Source organism: Populus euphratica, unplaced genomic scaffold, assembly GCF_000495115.2.
Source record: "Populus euphratica unplaced genomic scaffold, PopEup_1.0 scaffold262.1, whole genome shotgun sequence".
In the NCBI taxonomy this organism is placed as follows: Eukaryota; Viridiplantae; Streptophyta; class Magnoliopsida; order Malpighiales; family Salicaceae; genus Populus; species Populus euphratica.
Window position 1 is genome coordinate 283,165 of NW_011500145.1, and position 22,271 is coordinate 305,435.

At 31.7% G+C, this 22,271-nt stretch overlaps 3 protein-coding genes across 3 annotated transcripts; 1 reads left to right on the forward strand and 2 right to left on the reverse strand.

Moving 5' to 3' along the window:
• The first annotated feature begins 232 nt into the window (after window positions 1–232).
• On the forward strand, window positions 233–1,617 carry LOC105110772 (uncharacterized). The gene has a single exon (XM_011005936.1). It carries the CDS (start codon window positions 456–458, stop codon window positions 1,365–1,367), a length of 912 nt encoding a protein of 303 aa, XP_011004238.1. The 5' UTR covers window positions 233–455; the 3' UTR covers window positions 1,368–1,617.
• Window positions 1,618–3,207: 1,590 nt separating this feature from the next.
• LOC105110773 (alpha carbonic anhydrase 1, chloroplastic-like) lies at window positions 3,208–5,252 on the reverse strand. Its single transcript, XM_011005937.1, has 6 exons — window positions 5,189–5,252; window positions 4,658–4,869; window positions 4,327–4,433; window positions 4,002–4,104; window positions 3,569–3,751; window positions 3,208–3,465 (listed from the first exon to the last, which is right to left on the reverse strand). The coding sequence occupies exons 1-6, from the start codon at window positions 5,250–5,252 to the stop codon at window positions 3,334–3,336; spliced, it is 801 nt and encodes a 266-aa protein (XP_011004239.1). The 3' UTR covers window positions 3,208–3,333.
• A 9,386-nt stretch (window positions 5,253–14,638) lies between these two features.
• LOC105110774 (uncharacterized) lies at window positions 14,639–21,319 on the reverse strand. Its single transcript, XM_011005939.1, has 13 exons — window positions 20,917–21,319; window positions 19,458–19,522; window positions 19,151–19,223; window positions 18,925–18,943; window positions 18,597–18,716; window positions 17,265–17,334; window positions 16,798–16,841; window positions 16,481–16,522; window positions 16,200–16,259; window positions 15,948–16,015; window positions 15,278–15,335; window positions 15,081–15,165; window positions 14,639–14,860 (listed from the first exon to the last, which is right to left on the reverse strand). The coding sequence occupies exons 1-13, from the start codon at window positions 21,183–21,185 to the stop codon at window positions 14,853–14,855; spliced, it is 981 nt and encodes a 326-aa protein (XP_011004241.1). The 5' UTR covers window positions 21,186–21,319; the 3' UTR covers window positions 14,639–14,852.
• Between the last annotated feature and the right edge of the window lie 952 nt (window positions 21,320–22,271).

Genomic DNA, 22,271 nt, shown 5'->3' on the forward strand with positions numbered 1-22,271 from the left:
TCTTAAAAAAAATTTCTAAAAAAAATTACTTTCCATTAAAAGACTTTAATAAAAGAAATTTGACAAAACCTAAATTAAAAAGTAAAATGAAGAAAAGGAAGGAGAAGTAGGAAATATGAAAGGGACTGGTAGAAAATAAGGCTTTTATGGACAAAAAAATAAAGGATGTAATTTTATTTATTTCTCTCTCTTGAAAGTTAAAGAAAAGGTTTTGTTTTCCGTAAACAGACAGAGTGCTTGTTTTCTCATAAAAATACCAGAAGCCCCCAGCACCAGTCAACAAGTTGAAACTCTCCCTCCAAAAAACCCTCTCTCTCTCTCTCTCTCTCTCTCTCTCGTTATCCTTCGTCACTTCCTTTATAAAAACCCTCCAGTGTTAATCTCCTCCTCCCTAATTATTCTCTCTCTCTCTCTCAAAATACTGTGAACATACTTTTTTCTTTTTTGTACGGACAATGCCACAGGTGGATCTTGAAACTCTAGTCTCAGCCTGCGCCGGCGGCTCCTGCGACCGCAAAGTCGCTTGTGAAACCATCGCCGCCTCCTCCACCACCACTACCAACCATTCCCAACCACCGCTGGACTCCTCCGATCTCGCCGAAGTACCACCAGATTTCCCGCCAGAATCCTTCTGGCTTTCCAAAGATGCCGAACTCGACTGGTTCAGCACCAATGCTTACTACGAACGCAAGGATTCCACAAAAGGAAACTCGAACTCCACAAACTTAAACCCGAACATCATCCCCAACCCTAACCCCTCCAACTCACAGCGTTTCTCCAGCTTGCACCCTAAAGCGTCGATCATTGGCTTACCAAAGACACAGAAATCAACCTTCGTTGTTGACAAAAAGAATCGCCGTAACTGTAAACCTGGAAACACACGATTGTTTCCTAAACGGTCCGGTTCGACCGGTAAATCGGATTCGACGACTATGGTTGAACCGTCTTCGCCGAAAGTATCTTGTATGGGAAGAGTGAGATCGAAGAAAGATCGTAACCGTAGATTGCGGAAGCAACAGCAAGAACAAAGATCTTTTCAATCAATCGGAAAGAAGGAAAGTACTAAAAGTGACAAGAAGGAAAAAAAAAGTTTCTTTGCCAGTTTTAAAGCCATCTTCAGGTCTAAGAGTAACAATAAAGATACATCACTGAAGAGTGGCAATGTCACGTCGCATGGTGGATCGGTTAGCGAGAGCTACGCGCCTAAGAAATCGAGTGATATTAGGGACCGGTTGCCGGCGAGTGATAGAGACGCGCCACCAAGAAGGAGCGTTGGAATGGAGCCGGTTGTTGGTTTGGGAGGAATGACGAGGTTTGCGTCCGGGAGGAGATCGGAGTCGTGGAGCGTCGAGATTGACGTGGTGTGAACTGACTGGGTCAAGTAAACGGTGGGGGTCCAGGCTAGAGGGGTCGCGGTCGTGATTGGGTATCTTCTGTGGGGTTTAATTTGAATTACAGTTTAGGATGACTTGGCTTGGTGAATTAACCGTTTCAAACGCGGTAACTACAGTTACTACCTTTCCACGTTTTTTTAGCCTGTGATGTGATTTTGTGAGAAATTTTATAATGTATAGGGAGTAATTCGTAGTGTTTTATTAGTTATTTTTGAATTTATTTAAAAATATATATATATATATATAATTAGGAGAGAAAAATTCTAGTGGAAAATATTTTTATGATTTTAGATTTTATCTTTTCTCTCTTTATTTAAGATATATCTAAAAAACAATTAATAAAATATTACTAATTACTCCCTAAATCCTATAAAATTTTCCTGATTTTACTGCTCTTTTCCCCCCCTCCTCCGAAAGGGCTTGTAGATATAAATTGAGTTTAAATTGTTATTATTATAATAATGCAGTTCATGAAGACTATATCAATGGATACCCTCCTCCGAAAGGGCTTGTAGATATAAGTTTGAGTGTAGATTGTTATTATTATAATAATGAAGACTATATCAATGGACAGTGGTTCTTCTGCAAGGATGCTGAAATATCATTGTACATTGTATGTGTTTTTATCATTTTCTCGGGGTTAAATGCATGAAATATTAAATTTCAATAATTTCTAATGTAATTATTGTTTGCATTCGAAAGTTTGGCCATCCCTTTCACATGCATGTGGACCCCACTCATATGGAAAATAATCACTCATTTGCCTAGTTTGATCATCCAGATAAAGATTTGGAAGATACATGTCTCAGTTCCTTCTCAAGGTTCTATAAGGGTTTAATTTGAGAGCAAGGCTCGAGAAAATCACCAAGAAGTGTTTTCTTGCTAACAAGGTTAGGGTATGCCTGAATCTTTCGGGGAAAGCCGTTGTCAACTATCTAATGGTAGAGTTCAAGAGATTTAGAAGTAAGATTGGGTAACTTGAAAAATTGGGTCAGTTTGATCTGTGCGTAGTCTCATCTGTTTAGCGATGGTGTTCTCGACCTCATCATTTCCATAGGTAAACAAGTCGGTGTGTTCAACTTTCTCACTTTTTAAGCGAGGGAATCCCCATGGCAGGACAATCGTCATTATTGACTTCTGTGGTGTCTGCAAATGCCATTGCGTGAATGGTTTAGAATCTTGACCATACAAAACCATATAAAAAAGAAAATTTAAAAATATTCAATCAAACAAACCAATCAAAACTCTATACTGTTTCCACCGATTAGTCCAATCTTCTTCCCTCACTTTGCGGGGACAAGCAAATCGACGTGGGATTGTTCAACAAGGGAACTCTTGTCAATGGATTGATCTTGAATCCCTCCGAATATAAATTTGAACACAGTTGGCAAATTTGACGCATGAGAGCAACAGGCAAATGCAATTATTAGCTTGATTTTCCAATCAAAACATGTTGACTTTTCTCGACCAACCTGTCTTATTCTTTTGCTTCAGTTAATTACAAGTTGTGGATCAATAAGACTATTAAATTGCCGGCTTTCTAAGCATACATTGATTGGTTGATGAGTTGGGACAATTTCTGTTGCTTTCAAGTTTCTGGCAATGTCATGAATTTACGGAGAATTGTGCACATCACTAACTATGGTTAAGCTTGGAATTGGACTTGAAATCAAGATATTTGTCATCATCTTTATATGAACTGCTATTTTAGACCACAGCCGTCAAACTGAAATGAAAGCAAGTGCAATTCGCTTATCATGTCCCTTTATTAACTACAGAGCGAAAATGTTTTGAGCGGAAGAGAATTCGGGGTGAAGCTACATCTGCATACACAGCTGAGATGTCATGGAAATGACCTACGCCGGTAAATTAGCAATACTATTGCATACAGAAGCTCGTATGACAGGAAAATAAAAATTTGTTTCCAGTAGGAATAATTTTAGTCGGTGAATTCATTATACAGTTCAATCGTTCTTCCATTCAGCGACTGCACTGGCCTTGAATTCTGCTTGTAATCATTACCCAATGGAGCTCTCAGGGCTTCTAGCTGCTCCTTCGATATTGTTCTCACCTGCATATTCGGGTGTCATTATCATACAGTCTGCATGCGGTTGTATATATATATATCTGCACTCATACAAATATACCTATATTTATACATGTATAAATATTACCTTGCCAAGAATGTTCCAGATCACATTTTCAGTGCATGGAGGACTGGTGAAAGAACCAACGTATCTGTAGTACTTGCGGGTATTTTTTCGTACGAGCTTATTGTCCAAGAACCCAACAGGAATACGGGCTTCTTCATTAGCAGCACAAACCTCCTTTGCTAGAGCATCCAGCTTGTCTTTAATCTGCAACCACGAATAGCTTTTATTGGTTAAAATTTTCTCTTGGAGATGTTAGGCCTTCAATCTATTCATTCAGGACAAAATCAGTATCTTAGGAGATTGCCTCCAGAAAAGGGAAATTTTACCAGAAATGAACAGGATTGTTTCCGTCAACCAAAGAAATATGTAGTAATTGCTTATTTGGATTCCTGCTACACGTCCTTTGGAAATAACTAAAAATTAGTATACAATGAAAATGTGACTTGAATTCTACCTTTTTGATAAATGGATCAGCATCACCAAGTTCGTAGAGTATTGACACAACAGCGACAGAGCCAGAATCTTTCGCGTGGACTAAATGAAGCTCGGCGGCGTATCTGCAGATATAGAATGCCAATTGAGTGTCTGTTACTATTTATCAAAGATTGTTTTTATTTTATCTACGGTAATGTACACATGTTTAACGCAGATTAGATTTTTGAAAAAGGTTAAGAATATAAAGTTTTAAATAGTGCATGGAAGGGCTGGCCACTTTAAGCAGACAGGGTCAAGGCCATTGGATAGCAATTTGTGAACCTAGAGAGGAAGAGAGAGCATACTGGATTCCGTCAATCTGATGCTCGGAAGGAGAATGCCAGTGCATTTCCTTCAATGTGTAGTTTTTATGATCTACAATCAGGACTCCAGGATTCCCTTCATAGCTCAACTGCATTTAGAAAATTCAGCATTCAGAATAATAATTAGCATTATGAAAAGGAAAATGATAGTTTGGACCAGCATATATAAAGTTTTCCATGAGATCTCTTGAAGCTATTTTTTCTCCACTAGCTCATATATATCAACCTAACCTACCACAATATGTGCCAAAGAGCTGATTACAGTATAGGAATTCCTTAAGATAAAATTAACGAAGTTATTTCAGGAACAAACCCCAATATTAAAGCCATTGTTAACAAGAGTAGCGTTTGCACGTTTGTAATCCCTGGTCAAGGGTGTCAAATTTTTGTTTTCCACGGCCTCTTTCTTGATAATGTTGACAGGAGACTGAGTTTCTCCAGACGTGCATGCAGAGAATTTTAGGTTCAAGCTTCCCCACTTGGCAGGGCCATTTGTACCAGCGTAACTGAATTCTAATGCAGATGCTGCCAAGAAAATCCCAAGAACCAAACTCACTTGTTGCATAACAACAGAGAAAGAATAAGTCGTTTATGCTTCTTATTTCTAAGAATGCTCCAAACTCCAAAGAGACAGCAAATGATTTCAGATCATAGAACTTGTCAAAGGAAAACAAATACGTGTTTCAAAAGAAACATATTTACGTTACCATATATATTTAAAGTCTCATTCATTCTGATGGCAGAAAAATGAAACAGAAAACACATATGCTTGTTTGTGTGCGTGTGTATGGAAGAAAGATCTTTGCATGCAAGAGAGTCATACCTTGAGTTTGGTCTGTAGCACTTGCAGAAGCGACAGCAAGCAACAATGCAATAGCAATGAAGGAGTAGGAGGGTTGAGCAGCCATGCTCTCGTCTCAGAGTAAAACCTTTCCCTTGAAGATGTTTATTAGAAAACTGCGGCTCTATCGATTTGAGTTGTTAAATTATAGGCTTAATAAGTAGCTGTACTGGTGCTAAACTTGGGGAGAGCTGGTAAATCTAGCAGTGTTTCTCTCGAAACCCTTGGCACACCTTGTTTTGTATGTCTATGTCTAATTATAGATGTAGTGGGGTTTGCGCTCTATCCCTTCTTTTTTTTTTTTTTTTCTTTCCTGTGCTTCAATATTTTTAGCTGTTATCTGTTCTAAAAGAAACCTTCATCCTAAATTAGGGAGCTGACCTAAATCCCTACCTTTGGATTTGCACTTTTGATGCAAAGTAGCGAAATTAGGGAGCTGACCTAAATCCCTACCATTGGATTTGCACTTTTGATGCAAAGTAGCAGCTTGGTTCTGTTATTGTAGAGTTGAAAACGCAGAAAGCTGGCCTGGTAAAAAATGCAGACCATTGGCCCTTTCTGAATTTAATCAAACTTAGTGGGGTTACTATACTTGGATAAATCTCTTACGTCAAGATTGTTAGATGAGATAAATTATGTAACAAAATAATTCATTACATTTCTATGTTTGAATACGTAATTTTTAAAATTATAAGATAACGGACCATTATAATCATGATGACTTATTATATTATAAACTTCACACAAAAAATATGTAATGAATCATTGCATGATTAAAGTCTAATCATGAAGGGATCTAGTTGTAAAACTCTTTCATTATAAAGACTATATTGTAATTTTCAAAAACTTAAGAACCAAAAAACTTACAAAATAATTATAATCTTCAAAAAAATTATATTTTATTGCTTAAAAATGATTTGTGTGTTATACATACACATTTATAGAAAATGGATTTTTAACTTCGAGAAAGAATATTTTATTGCTTGAAACTACACATAGAAAAAGGGATGTTTAGCTTCGAGGAAGGAGAAAAATTACAAGTCTAGTATCTAATTGTAAATAAAATAGGAATGTATGGAAAAAATTGAATACTCCCAAAATAATAAGGACTTGAATGTATATAATGAATGTATATACTTTGGAAAAACTAGAAAAATTACATATTTTTGTTTCTTTTCTTTTCTTTTCTTTTTTTTCACTTTGAGAGCACCTAGATCATGCTTCCATAGCCTAGACATCTATGCTTTACCCATATGGTTTTTTTTTTGTGTGTTTTTAATATATTTTTATTTTTAAATTTTCTAATTAAAAATTAAGTACTATTTTTATACAACCTTAAAATATTATTTTTTATATATTTTGGGTGATATACATCCCAAGAATTATTTAGATTTTTTAAAATATCTTTGAAATTTACATTCTACAAATTGACTAGAGAGTGTAATAGATAAGCAAATTGCTAACCGTTAAAAGACCAAGCAACAGCATGAAAGGAATACTTCTATCACCTAAATAAAATAGGAATGTATGGAAAAAATTGAATAATCTCAAAATAATAAGGACTTGAATGTATATACTTTGGAAAAACTAGAAAAATCACGAGGGAGGCGCTGTCCTAACGAATCTCTTACATGATCCTTTACTGTCTTTGCATACGGGCAACGTTCTAATATGGTCTGGAATTATTAACCCTATGTTTGATACATAGAGAAATTTATAGAAAAATTCTAATTATACTGTTCACCAACATATATTGTAATTTCATTAATTTTAATGGCAAGAAAGGTTTAGAATTCCTCAATTTTGAAATTAGGTCCTTGTACTTTTTCAAAAATGCATTTCGATGCTCATACTTTATTTTCATTACATTTTAGTCCTTGATAATAGAGAAAAGAGAGTGAAGTGATGAAAGACAGGAAGGAGAGAGGAAACTCAACCGGCCATAAAAACTACCGATTTGATGTCAACAAATTCTTCTTACAAGAAGCCTTTTTACAAGGATAGTTAAGTAAATGGCTAGCAAACTTGAAGCAACAGGAAAATCCAGACAAAAAATAAGATTATGGTCAATTAAAATGAGTTTGATTTTCTGGAATTTGATTTGATTTTTTTGAGTAATTATGGTCATAAGAAAATAAATTTAATCTATCTATTAAATTTAATCACAGTTACCAAGAAAATTTAAGAATTTGATTTGATTTTTTTTGAGTAATTATGGTCAATTAAAATGAGTTTCCAAACACAAAATAAGATTTTAGTTGCTTTTGGAATTTTTTAAGATATTTGATATAAAAAAATGATGAAGAAAATTGGATTTGAAGAACAAATTGGACGGTCCGATTTTCATCTGTTGGAGAGTAGCCAAAGTAGTTTAGTAAACGACTCATCTTCCACATATTTTCATTTCTTTTTTCTTTTCTTATCTTTTTTTCACTTTGAGAGCACCTAGATCATGCCTCCCTAGCCTAGACATCTATGTTTGACCCATATGGTTTTTTTTTGTTTTTTTGTGTGTTTTTAATATATTTCTATTTTTAGATTTTCTATTTCAAAATTAAGTACTATTTTTATACAACCTTAAAATATTATTTTTTATATATTTTGGGTGATATACATCCTAAGAATTATTTAGATTTTTTAAAATATTTAAAATGTAAATATGACACCAAAATTTGTTTTATAAAAAAGTTTCTGACACCTTTTAAAAAAGTTTTTTTATAAATAAAATGTTCTTCTAGAATTAAAACACTTAAATTTAATTTAAAAAGGAATAATACGTTAAAATAAATTGCAAGACTTGTTAAATTGAATATCTGTAATTCAAGCTTGCAATGAAATAAAACAATAATAAGATAAGAACCGTTTTCATACTTAATTTTTTTCTTCTTCTTAAGTTCACCTATGAATATTCTACTCAAATTAAGATATCAAAATCCTACTCATTGTTTGCTAAATAGATGTTAATAAATTAAAAACAAAAAAATAAGATATGAAAAGCTTTAGTTTAATAATTTATGGTAGAAGAGGTTTATATATATATATATAGACACGCACACGCACACTCTAAGTTTTTTACTAATAATTATTCTACTTATTATTGAAAATATGTTTTGAAAGCGTACCCGCAGGAGCGCACATGCCTTGCTTATTAACAAAAATACTAAAACAAAATGGATTTTTCTAAAGTGAAAAATCATATGGCAGTGTTGTAAATTTTTCAACTTTTTCAGCTGCTTTTATGTGGTATTTTTTTTCCATTTTTTCTCTCAAAGTTTTTATTTTTTAATTTCATTCTTCTATTTCACATTTTCAATTTTTTTTGTTTCATAAAGTTCTTCCGCTTTGCATTTTCTAGGTGGTTCTTAGACATCACTCTATAATTATTGGGTATTAATTTTACAAAATTAAACTATAATTGTTATTAAAAATAATAATTAAAATAATAAAGATTAAAATTCTAGAAATCTATTTTTTATATTTTTAACAAATCAAGCATGACAATCAAGGTAAAGAAAAAAAGAAAAGGAAGAAAAGAAGAATGAAAAAAAATAAACTATTAAAAACACTTTTTACACCATGCATCATCATAGAAGAAAGCCCTCGCTGAGATTATTCCAACAATACTAAGGATGGCTACCATTGAAGCATAAAGAATGTTGTAAGTATTGCCATAAAGCAGTGTCCTTCCTTACACATGCTAAACAATTTTTTCTCTTTTATTCAATATAGCCCCTATTCTTTAATATCTTATCAATTTAAACTCTAATTCTATAATAATTCTTATAATTTCCTCTTTTTTTTCTATTTTATCCATGATTATATGAAGATTTTTTATTTTGATCCTAAAATTATCTCATCTCAACCCAATAAAAATCTAATTAAGGAGAGACAACAATATGATAAAAGAAAAAAACAAAATAGCTAAACAGGCCTCAAATGCATCTCATAAATGTAAGAATTTGCTCAGTTTTTATAGAATTTGAACAATTTTTTCAACTGAAAAAATATTAGACCAAAATATTCAAGTTTAATTTCTGTTTTATTAAGGGTAATCAAAACTGATAATAAAAAAAATTATTCATGCAATTACCATAATTAATTCTATATCAATTTTGATTTCAAAATAATCTGTAAAAAAAAGATAAAAATGAGTGTTTTAAATTGGTTTTTTCTGCATAAATGCTACATAATCTTTTTACATTCTTCTCCACTTTTTTATTTTTAGCATAGTCTCTTCATTATAAGCAATATTTTTTCTTTATAATTTACTTATAATCTAGAGCTTAGGCTTGATCTTTGTAGTCATATAATTGAGTATAATTTTATTAATTCTTTGAGTCTTATTTAGAAATATACCTAAATATTGTTATGCTATTGAAATCTTGAAAGGTTTATTGAAATCAGTCTTTTACGCAAAGTAAGGACTAATAAAACTTTAAGAAAAAACAATTAAATCTTGACAATAACAAAATTTTAGCTTGGTTATATTCTAAAATATTTAATAGATAAATACTCTAAATTAATTTTGTTTTAAGTATAAATTCTATACTTGTTTAGTATGTATGTTAGGATTGTATTCCATTCCAAATCCTATAAAAGTTTATATATTTACTTAATATGCATACTAGTTTTGTTTGATTAAAAATTTACCTTGAATTATAATTGTTATGTTACTAAATATCTATGCTCACTTATAATTATGTATTTTTAGATAACAACACTAGTTACAACCAATAGATAGTTTGTGTGTTGAAATTTAGAATGATTTGCAAAATCCAGCTCACATGCTAATGTACAAATCAACTAATCTTCAATGTGATGCATGATGGTTACCATTAAAAAAAAAACCTAAACATGTTTTCATTGTAAATGCATATTCATTTTATTATGAAGTGGAAAAATGTAATGGTCATTTTATCTTTATCAATAAAAATCATTGGCTATTAAGGATAATATAATATTTTCATAAGATTTATTTATCATTATTGAATTAATCAAGAATAAATTTGTCTTTTTAAATTTGTATATCATAGTAACATGACTAAATTATTCTTAAATGTAAAATTTTTTTAACTAGCGTGGACGGATTCTTTTGTATTTACAAACTACTTTTTTTACTATAATCAAGTTGTTTGAGTTGTAATTTGATATTTAATAAATATAAAATATTATTTAAAAAAACAAAACAAATTGGCATGTTTATTGCACATACCGACACATAAGTTGCCTCCAAACTATTTGGACTATGACATGTTAAAGGGTATTAAATGCTAAATGGTGGCTTTTGGAGCAATGCTTGGATCATCTCCACAGCTCCTCCATCTCCAAGCGACACATGTGGCTTATTGATCATTGGTTTTGCATTGACAATTTTTTTTTTCCTTTTTAATTTTTATAAATAATACTTCAATTTTTTAAAGTAATCCTTCATTTTTTTTCATTCAAATTTAGTTTATTTTTTGTAATTACTATTTATTTTATTTGAAATAATTTATAAAATATAATTTTTCTTCAATTTCATCATCTTTTAATTTTGTCATGGTTCAAATTTGATCCTCATTATTTTAATTGTTATTTTTGTATTTGAGATAATTTTTTAAATTAATTTTTTTATGATTTCATCCTCCATCAGTTTTTATTTCTTATTAGATTTAACTTTTATTATTTTGATTGTTATTTTTTTTTTACTTTGACAGCTTTTTAAATTGATTTTTTTTTATTTCATCTTTCACTAATAAATTGGTTGGAAATTGAGTTTTTTAATTAAATCTGGGTCTAGAATTTCATGAATTGTAAGTTTAGAAGATTAACACAAGTTTATGAGATTCGTCTAGGTTTACTTGAATCTTTTTTCCCCTTTTTTGTTAGCTTTTGTTTTTGTTTATCAGTTTCATCTTTCAATATTTATTTAATCAGAAATTGAAATATATTATTTTTTTAAATTTCTTTCTATTGAATTTTTCATTAATTTTGAAAATGACCCGGGTTACCTCGAGTCTTTTTATTTGTTATTTTTTATTAAATTTTGCTTTTTTAAAATAAATTTATTACTCGGGTTACCTTGAGTCTTTTTATTTGTTATTTTTTATTAAAATTTGCTTTTTTAAAATAAATTTATTAAACTAAATTAATTAATTAAATATAAATATAACATACTCACTACATGATATTTTATTTGGTTTACATGATATTTTATTTGGTTTACTTTTCAAGTTGTTGCTCTAAAAACACGTATCTAATAACGCATGAAATATCTTTCAATGTTGTCATGCAACCTTTCAAAATGATATTAGAAGGCCGTTTGGGTAAGCGTTTATAGCTGCGTTTAGTCTGTAATAGTTCGTTGAAGTGTTTGGTTATAAAATCAACCGTGATTTTTATACATGGCCCTACCATTATCTGCGTTTTCAACGCTGTTTTGTTGAAGCTGAAATTTCATGCTTCTTGCTACGTTCTTGCCTCTCTCGTACTCCTTACGTTCCTGCTTGTTGTTGCTAGAATGAATTAAGTAGCATGAACAGTATAGCATGCTACACTGTTCATGCTAATTAATTCATTCTATAAACACTGCGTAAGATGAACACTAGCATGAACTTGCGCAGTGTTCATAGAATGAATTAATTAGCATGAGCAGTGCTACACTGTACATGCTAATTAATCACTGCGCAAGATGAATAGTGTAGCATGCTATTCCGGTCGAACTGGTTCAGGTTAGACCGGGTTCAGTCCAAAATATAAAACATATTAAACCGGATCTGACCCTACTTTTTTTACTATAATCAAGTTGTTTAAGTTGTAATTTAATATTTAATAAATATAGAATATTATTTAAAAAAACAAAACAAATTGACATATTTATTGTACATACCAACACATAAGTTGCGTCCAAACTATTTGGACTATGACATGTTAAAGGACATTTAATGCTAAATGGTGGCTTTTTGAGCAGTGTTTGGATCATCTCCACAGCTCCTCCATCTCCAGACGACATATGTGGCTTATTGATCATTAGTTTCGCATTGACAATTTTTTTTTTAATTTTTTATAAATAATAATTCAATTTTTTAAAGTAACCCTTCAATTTTTTTCATTCAAATTTGGTTCATTTTCTTTTATTTATTATTTATTTTATTTGAAATAATTTATAAAATATAATTTTTCTTCAATTTCATCTTCCTTTAATTTTTTCATAGTTTAAATTTGATCCTTATTATTTTAATTGTTATTTTTTTATTTGAGATAATTTTTTAAATTAATTTTTTTATGATTTCATCCTCCATCAATTTTTATTTCTTATTAGATTTAACTTTTATTATTTTGATTGCTATTTTTTTTACTTCGACAGCTTTTTAAATTGATATTTTTTTTTTGATTTCATCGTTTAATGATAAATTGGTTGGGAATTGAGTTTTTTAATTAAGTCTAGGTCTAGAATTTCATGAATTGTAAGTTTAGAAGATTAACACAAGTTTATGAGATTCGTCTAGGTTTACTTGAATCTTTTTTCCCCTTTTTTGTTAGCTTTTGTTTTTGTTTATCAGTTTCATCTTTCAATATTTATTTAATCAGAAATTGAAATATATTATTTTTTTAAATTTCTTTCTATTGAATTTTTCACTAATTTTGAAAATAAATCAGGTTACCTCAAGTCTTTTTATTTGTTATTTTTTATTAAATTTTACTTTTTTAAAATAAATTTATTAAACTAAATTAAATAATTAAATATAAATATAATATATTCATTTTATAATATTTTATTTGGTTTACTTTTCAAGATGTTGCTCTAACAACTCGTGTCTAATGACGCATGCAATATCTTTCAATGTTGTCATACAACCTTTCAGAATGATATTAGGAGGCCGTTTGGGTTAGCGTTTATAGCTGCGTTTAGTCTGTAACAGTTCGTTGAAGTGTTTAGTTATAAAATCAACCGTGATTTTTATACGTGGACCCTACCATTATCTGGGTTTTCAACACTGTTTTGTTGAAGCTAAAATTTCATGCTTCTTGCTACGTTCCTGCCTCTCTCATACTCCTTACGTTCCTGCCTGTTGTTGCTAGAATGAATTAAGTAGCATGAACAGTATAGCATGCTACACTGTTCATGCTAATTAATTCATTCTATAAACACTGCGTAAGATGAACACTAGCATGAACTTGCGCAGTGTTCATGGAATGAATTAATTAGCATGAGCAGTGCTACACTGTACATGCTAATTAACCACTGCGCAGGTTGAATAGTGTAGCATGCTACTCCGGTCGAACTGGTTTAGATTAGATCGGGTCTAGTTCAAAATTTAAAATACAATAAACCGGATCCGATCCAGTAAAATAAAAATAAAAATTATTTTTTATTTTTTAATTATATTTTATTCGAAAAACTATAGTTCTTATCGAATGTATTTCATACGTGATAAAAATGTAAATAGTTTAATGAACCAATAAAAAATAATTTATATAAAATATTATTTATTTCATGATATAATAATAGTTAAATCTACAATATTTAAATTAAAAATCATTAATATTAATATATATTTTTTAAAATTATTTTATAACTTCAATTTCAAAAGCATTATTAACCAAACATATTAAACTACTTTTTGTTCAATCTCAATTTTAACCACAGTTTTAACCAAACATCTATTTTTTCAAACCAACCTCAACTAAAAGTACTTTTTATAAAAACAATTTTTTTAAAATTATAACCACAACAACTAACACAATACCAAACACATTCTAGAACTGTCTCAATAAGCTTCTGTTACCGCAATACCAAACACACTCTAAAACTGTCTCAATAAGCTTTTTTTGTTGGTGAGACAATATTCATGAAAGAGCAATGATAAGTTTTTAATGGATTTTTTTCTCTCTCAATTATAATATTAACAATTTATTTTTTATAGTTAATTATTAAAAACAATTTCACTTTATTTACTGTTAATATTGTTTTTTAATCATATTATGAAATTAATTGAGTTTATTAAATACAGTTAAATTAATTATCCTGATGTCAAATTTTTAATGTTTCTTTAAAATTATTAACGTTACCTTAACATCTTTTTTTATATTAAAAAAAATCTAACCTGACTAACGGCGTAACTTGAGTCCTAGCTAGTTTCCACTAAACAAAGAAATCCACACAAGTCATGGTTTTGACGGAAGGCAACTAAACTCAGACCTCAACCGTTGGCGGCACATCTATGCCCGTGCCTGTTATCAATCGCTAACCATATAAACAACATTTCTTCATTTCCTTCTGTAGTCAGCTCAATAAACTAGTGTGGATTTTCTACACAAATTGTTCGCACCCTTCAAAACAAACCCACACACACAGAGGGCCATATCCTTCAGTCCTCCAAAGTCCAGAATGCCTTCATATGAGTTTTGTTCCATCCTTTAGCCTGTTCTTCTACCTTAAATAGGGAATTTGGTCCTGCATCTGCTATTTTATTTGGTATATGATTTTAGTTGTAAAAGGACCCACACCTCGTAAAAACATAGCCCAAATATTTAGTTCAATGCCCTTAACAACATATTCTCCCTAATTATTAACTTATTGAGTGAACAGTTCTCGTGGAATGGAACATCAGAATTTCACGAAGCATTATTGACAGGAAAAGGTTCTGGACTGTGGAGGCCACTTCATTGAAGAGCCTTCTCATATCTAAAATTCTGCAATCGTGAAAATTTGTATTTTAATATATCAGGTGAAAAGGAAAATAACATCCAACAGAAGTTCATCCTAAGTGCAGATTAATCAAAGAGAAACTAGCCAAACCCTCTCTGTCTGGTGCACTTAACTCGGTAAAACCACAGCAATACACCGTGTTATACATTCACTACAATTATACTATAAAAAACTCAAATGCCCGCAGGAAGTTTGCTTATGAACTTGCATATGTTACTTTTAGATATTCCACAATTTCAGCGCTTTCAAACATCTGGACCCCAGTATTTGGATCTTCAATGTAAGGCGCCTGGAAACCATTGTTGTAAAATTGATATCATACTCTAAATAGATAGATGCTGATAATAGGGTGTGTGTTTCTTGTTACATATGAAATGCACTAACAAATAAATATAAATCACCTGAAAATGCCCAGCTTTCTCAAATAGTATCTGTCGTTTTGGACTACCTCGAGCACAGCTAATAATCGAAAACAACAGAAGCCTTATCAGACAAAATGTTCCTGCATATTACTTGTGTGCATGTGTTTGTGTGTGTGGGGTACACACACTTCAAAACAGTAACTTGATGGCATGCTACTCAATAAGCAAAACTGATGGAACCGGTGAAATGCTTTCTATTGACAGAAAGGAACAGTGCCTCACGACTTACACGTCTAAAGTATGTCAATTATAGTGGAATTAATGGGAGTGATAATTGTTTGTTAGAAAGAGCACAAAAAATAATTAAATGATCTTTTAGAATACGCATTTCTTGTGGTAATAAGAGCATGAAGATATTCGCTCTCTCTGGATCTCCTTACAATATTACTGCACGTCCACATTGTGAATGTTTTTCTATAACACACCAACAAGGATGGAAATGTTTTTAAAAAATCATTTTATTACTAGTACTGATTCAACTGAAAAGCAATGGTATAGATGTGTTTGAAAACATTTGTTTCTAAACCTTATCCCTTGCAAAATTTATTAAAACAGAGAATGAAAACTCACTAAATAGTTGTCATTTTTCATTTAAACGGAAAAAACTTAAGAGCAAAGCACCTGATGGGGCAAAAAATGTGGACTTTACCTTCGTATTATATGTGGTAATTCTAATTCTACAAGTACTTCTCGAACAATCTTGCAGAACGGGGAACCCTGAAATAGAAAGCAAACATCTAAAACGTGTTTTTCCATAAACAGGAAACAATTAACTCTGTATCGTGTGCATAAAGGCCATTGAAGTCCCAATAGAAAAACAGAAAGGGAAGAGGGTGTCGAAGGAGAAAGAACAGCAAGCGTGCAAGTTGAAGTATCAAAATTGATATGGCACTCTACAAACCTCGTATGCCCATAGTTCAAGTGGTTTGGGTGGCAGTTTAGATGGAGTATAAGATGACCCCTGCACTAACACAAATGATCATTAAAGACAATCTGCACCATTGCATTACTAGTAGAAAACATAAAAATCACGATGAACTAAAATGGAATTGAAGGCAGCATAAAACATAATTTTACAAATTACAAAGAACGTTTTATAAATAAATGTTTCACAGGAAGAGAGATGAGCTTCATCTAATAATCATGGGAACTATTTACAAACTAAAATTCAACATTGTTTACCTTTCCCATACGACCAATCATGGCAAAACCTTCAGTCAGAGTCTGCAAGAACAGAAATCATCAAGAGATATCTTTGAAATTTACATTCTACAAATTAACTAGAGAGTGTGATAGATAAGCAACAGAGAGATATCTTTGAAATTTACATTCTACAAATTAACTAGAGAGTGTGATAGATAAGCAACAGAGAGATATCTTTGAAATTTACATTCTACAAATTAACTAGAGAGTGTGATAGATAAGCAACAGAGAGATATCTTTGAAATTTACATTCTACAAATTGACTAGAGAGTGTAATAGATAAGCAAATTGCTAACCGTTAAAAGACCAAGCAACAGCATGAAAGGAATACTTCCATCACCTAAATAAGATAATCAAATAGAAAGAATATATAAGATGGTTGAAGAGAGCAGATAGGATAAATTATAATGCTTAAAAAAAAATGCAAATCATCATTTAAAATTTTAAACCTCTCCTTTAGTCACCTAAAATTGACAAAAGGTATAGATGAAATGAAAGAGTACCTAACAAACCATACTAATTAGGCTTGCTTTGACCAAGATAAGATATGGAATCACAGTTACCAAGATTTTAAGAAAATAAATTTAATCTATCTATTAATAATATGAGCAGTAAAAACAAAGAAAAAAAGGGCAAACTGATCATGCAAATTGTATTCTATAGTTTTACTTTTTATTCTTTCAGATAGCCTGTTTAGTGACGAGAAAACAATGAAAAGACATGGAAGTAAATTATGAAAGTAGGTCGATGTTGAGAATCACACCATATCTTTGAACCAGATACTTAATTATGTCATCCGATTCATACATTGCAGTTCCAGTATTTGGATCTACCTGCAACCACAAGCAAAATTTTGAGCCTTGGCTTCGACTTATAGTCACTCCCTTAAGGTATGACTTACATTAAAACCATTAAGCCTAAGGACAAAACTGGCCAGAGCCTAAGAGCTACTTGGGCAATGGCCCAAAACCCTCACTTAACAAAAGACCCTAAGAACAAGTAATGTATATTTGTCAATTATGCATTATGAAGTAAGATTGTCCCTACTTAACAAAAGACTCCCAAGATGTATATTTGTCAATTATGCATTATGAAATTAAGTAATGTATAAAATGATGATTGCCCAGGGCCCCACTTGTCAGGCATACATAAAAAATAAATAAAAAATATTTCTTAAATATTTTAAAAGATCTCATTTATAATTTTGCCCAAAACCTCTATTCACCTTGAGCCGGCTTTACCTAAGGATAGAAGGAAAATGACGATATGAAATTCTGTAAGAGTGAAATAGGAAATTGAAATTGCAAGAGACATGATTAGATTATGAAATCAGAACTTGAGAAGACCTAATTCAAGCAAGCATGTGAATGGGGCATTGAATTCTGAAGTCAGGAAGTGTTAAATAGCCTTTGCTGTTAACCAATTTTGCTGCCCGGACCAGAATACAAAGAGCCACACATTCCCAACCTGCCCATACCTCGACTATTGATCATATTTCACAAAGCGGATTTGTTTTCGAGTTGTAGTTTAAGTTCTTCAGTGGCATACACACACATTGTTGGCTATTTTCGGAAGTTTTTGGCTGCAAAGCTACTCATGGCTTCATTTCAGGTTCCTTCATTCTATCTTGTTCGAACAAAGAGACCATTATAATTTATAAATTAACTCTATGATTCACAAATAAAATGGACAACTAACCTGAGTTAAGACTAAATGCCAAAGAACTTCCCTTTGCACGGCCAATACAGATAAAGTTGAAGACCCAGATATAAATCATCTCCTTTCTAATAGCTAGAACTATAATATAGATTTTATGGTTGGCAGTCAGACAATTGGTGACCATTAGATTCTCATTCTCTGAAAATTAATTGCTCGAAGAAACCAATGATACCTTCTGTTACCATGTTAACAAGGTTCAGGGTGTTGAATGAGATGATAGGGAACTGGACACTGATTCTTTGTGGTTTTACTGTTTAACTTGTAAAACCTGGTTCTTCCAAACATTTATGTCAAGCTATTGTTCTGCTAAACCTATATCTGGTCATTATGTACATGTGGTGACTGGGGAACAATAATAGAAAGAAAAAAGACAAACCATGTAAGGGAACTGCTGTTTTCCACCCATCTGAGCGACCTTGGGACGAAAATTGGGACCATTTTTTGGGCAAGGATAAAACAGAACATCAAGGTCCAACACTGCAACAATTTCTCTAACCTGAACATGTTTGCACAACCGTCAGCTAACATCTTAAGAAAGCCATAGAAGGTAATTTCAGAGACATGCCAGTAATAAGAACAATTAGCTAGCAACATATGTAATGGATCAAGGTTCATCATCCATAGAGACCTGGGATGAACCAAATTAAACACACCCAAGTTCAATTAAGTATAACTTGTAACACGGTATTTTTTAATGACATTACCTTCCGACAGAATGGGCAGCTGAAGTTTGCAGGTAGTGCATCAGAATCCATATTTGAAGGGGAAAAGGGTTACAACCATTCAGTATTAATTCATCATAATTGCATGTAAAAGAGACATAAGTGGAACGGAGAACAAGAGAAAAGACTACAAGGAAACTCACCATCTAGATTCCTTCTACCAACTATATTATGCAGAGAAAAAAAAATGATTTGGAAAGTAATGTACCCTTCAAACTCATATATCTCAATAGGCTTTTCTGGTCGAGGGCCTAATTTTGAGGTCTCTTTCACTTTATAACCTGTGAAAGACAAATATCATATTTACATTTATCAGCAAAATTAATTGTTAAGATAGTGGGTTTGAACAGGAATGCCAAATATGCTTTCACATCAACTTAGGACTTAAAATAAATCCCCCACATTTGTCCTGATCTTTTAATTGGTATAGAAACTTGCACCAGCTATTCAACACAAGTACACTATATCAACTTCATATGGCATGACAACTAAAATTTGGGAAATTTGACACCTACCAGCTACTTCCAGAGAATATTGGTCGGGTGGAATTGCATCCTTGGAAACAAAAGATACAGAATACCTGCCACAGTCCCACGAAGATATAATAAATTCAGGAATCCTCCAAGTGGCTGCCACAAGATCCAACTACATGATAAAGGACATGATAGTTTTCACATATTGTGTAAGAATAACATCACTACAGGTTAAGATTGGTGGGTTTGATAATCTCTCATTTCTCAGTCTTTTGGTTTGTTTGTTTTTTTCACATTTAATTTGATAATAAAATACAAAAATTAATTTACATGCCTCTAAAAGAAGGCAAGGGTGCATCTTCATTTACACTTTGGAAGATGGTACAAAGGAAACGTCAAAAGGTGGAACAAGGAAAGAGGAGGAGAATTCTAAAAGATTACACCTGAAGTTTAAGGCTTTTGTAAGCAAATATAATCACCCATTCTTGGTACCTCAGCTAGAAGCTTAAGCTTTTAGGTTCCATGGTTTCTATGAAAGCTGTATTTTTAAAGCAATGAATGGTACAGGACTCTGTCTAATCAGAAAGCACAAATAAGGAACTCCACAATCAATCTAATACTATCGGTGCCTTCTAAACCCTTGTCTCTGTAAGTCCAAGCCCAGTCTCAATTCATCCAATCAGGACCTAATTCCCAACTTTTTCCTTCCTATCCCTCGTTCCCTTTCAGTTTTGTTGCCCTTTTAAAATAGCATACATTCGTCCATTACTATAAACTATCTGACCAGAAAATACCATCAGAATTTGTAACAAGGAGCAAAGCTGTGGGGATGGATTCTAAGTCTATTCACCAACAACTAAACCCGTTCCCTTTCCCCCAGCAAGTCCATTTAGCTTTTCTCCTTGATAATTTAGGGTCCATCGGTAGCCTCCTCATCTTTGCTAATTCACTGCTTTATGTGATAACACCCGGATTGAAATCCCGAATGGATTGCAAGGATGGAAGACAAACGACTTTAAATAATGACCATTATGGTTCCCATCATCAATCATAGGATTGCCCTCCAAATTTCCTTTTTCTACATTTGTACAGAGAGCCTCGAAAATCTATCTAGAGAAAATTGGGAACCTAAAAGGTCATTATGTCCCCATATAGTTTAAGGAACTCAAGAGTTACTACTATTTGACTTCAATTAACTTGCGGAAACATATTTTGTGCTCCATTGTACAAAAAATAATTTGAATTTCATATGAACTACGTGCAAATTTTAATTTTTACTATTAATACCACTTAATTTATAGTAAATTTGTGTCTGAGTACATTGAAATCTTCAAATCCACGGTAAACTCTACAGCAAAATCGATAACAAAAATCATGTAGCTACAAGATTCCAATCAATCCTGTCAACGTATGAGAAAACCAATATATACATAAAAAAGCAATTAACATAGCTAAAAGAAAAGGAGTAAACAAGAGAACTGTTCAGTTTAATTCAACATACCCATTAACAAAAACTCCAGTACCCAACCGGAAAATCAAGGCAAGAGAAGCTCCAACAATATCCCAAGTCTTGTCGGGTCTGACTGCAAACCGCTTTGGCTCTGGTGGCTTGAAATTGGGTGGTGCAGTAAAAGAAGTAGAAGTAGAAGTAGATGAAGTCGGGGTCTCTGAGGTAGCTCTAATGGTAGGAATTGACTTCTTGGGTGTTTTACGGCTGCCAGGAACTGAGTGGAGAAGAGGAAAATTGTGGATGTTAAGTACTCCAGCCATGATTTTCGCTGGAGGGTTTTGGTGAAGAGAAAGAGTGGGGGTGGGATTTTAGCGAAATAAGACTGGCTGGTGTGCATTTGTTGTTTCTGGCATTGATGAGTATTTGTCGGTCTTGCTCAATTAGCTGTCCTGTACATGGATACTTGCTTTTCTAGTAAACGACCAATGTGACAGGTAATTCAGTTATGTCCCTCCATCCTTGCTGCTCAATGCTGTTTAGGGTTACAAAGATAATTAATTATGTTTTTTAGAAAATTCTATTATGAATTTATGTGTGGTAATTCAGTTATGTCCCTCCATCCTTGTTGCTCAATGCTGTTTAGGGTTACGAAGATAATTAATTATGTTTTTCAGAAAATTCTATTATGAATTTATGTATTTTTAAAATATAAAATATAGGAAGATGAGACTTCTCTATCTTTTCATTTTTCTTAATGTTCCATACCGTAACTAAACAACACTAAAAAAATCTTGAGTTGTTTAGTCGACACATGCCAAAAACAATTTGTCAAAGTTGCATTACTCAACAATAATAATAATAACTAAAAAAATATTAAATATTAAATTATTTTTCACATGCCAAAAACAATTTGTCAAAGTTGTATAATTCAACAACAATAACAATAATAATTAAAAAAATATTAAATATTAAATTATTTCTTATTTAAATTAATTATAACTAAAAAATTATGATGAAAAAGATGAAAATATACTTAAACGTAAGTTTTAATTTTTTTCCTTTTAATGGCAATGAAGTAATTTCACTTTACAATTAAAATATAAAAAGATTAAAAAGCTCATAAATCCTAATTTTATTTTATTTTTGCTTTTATAGGTAATTTTACTTTGTATTTAAAATGTAAGAGACCGACTTATCCCTTATCAATATGAATAATAACAACTTGATTCAAACCATTTAGGCGTTATTTAAATTAATTATAACTAAAAAATTATGATGAAAAAGATGAAAATATACTTAAACGTAAGTTTTAATTTTTTTCCTTTTAATGGCAATGAAGTAATTTCACTTTACAATTAAAATATAAAAAGATTAAAAAGCTCATAAATCCTAATTTTATTTTATTT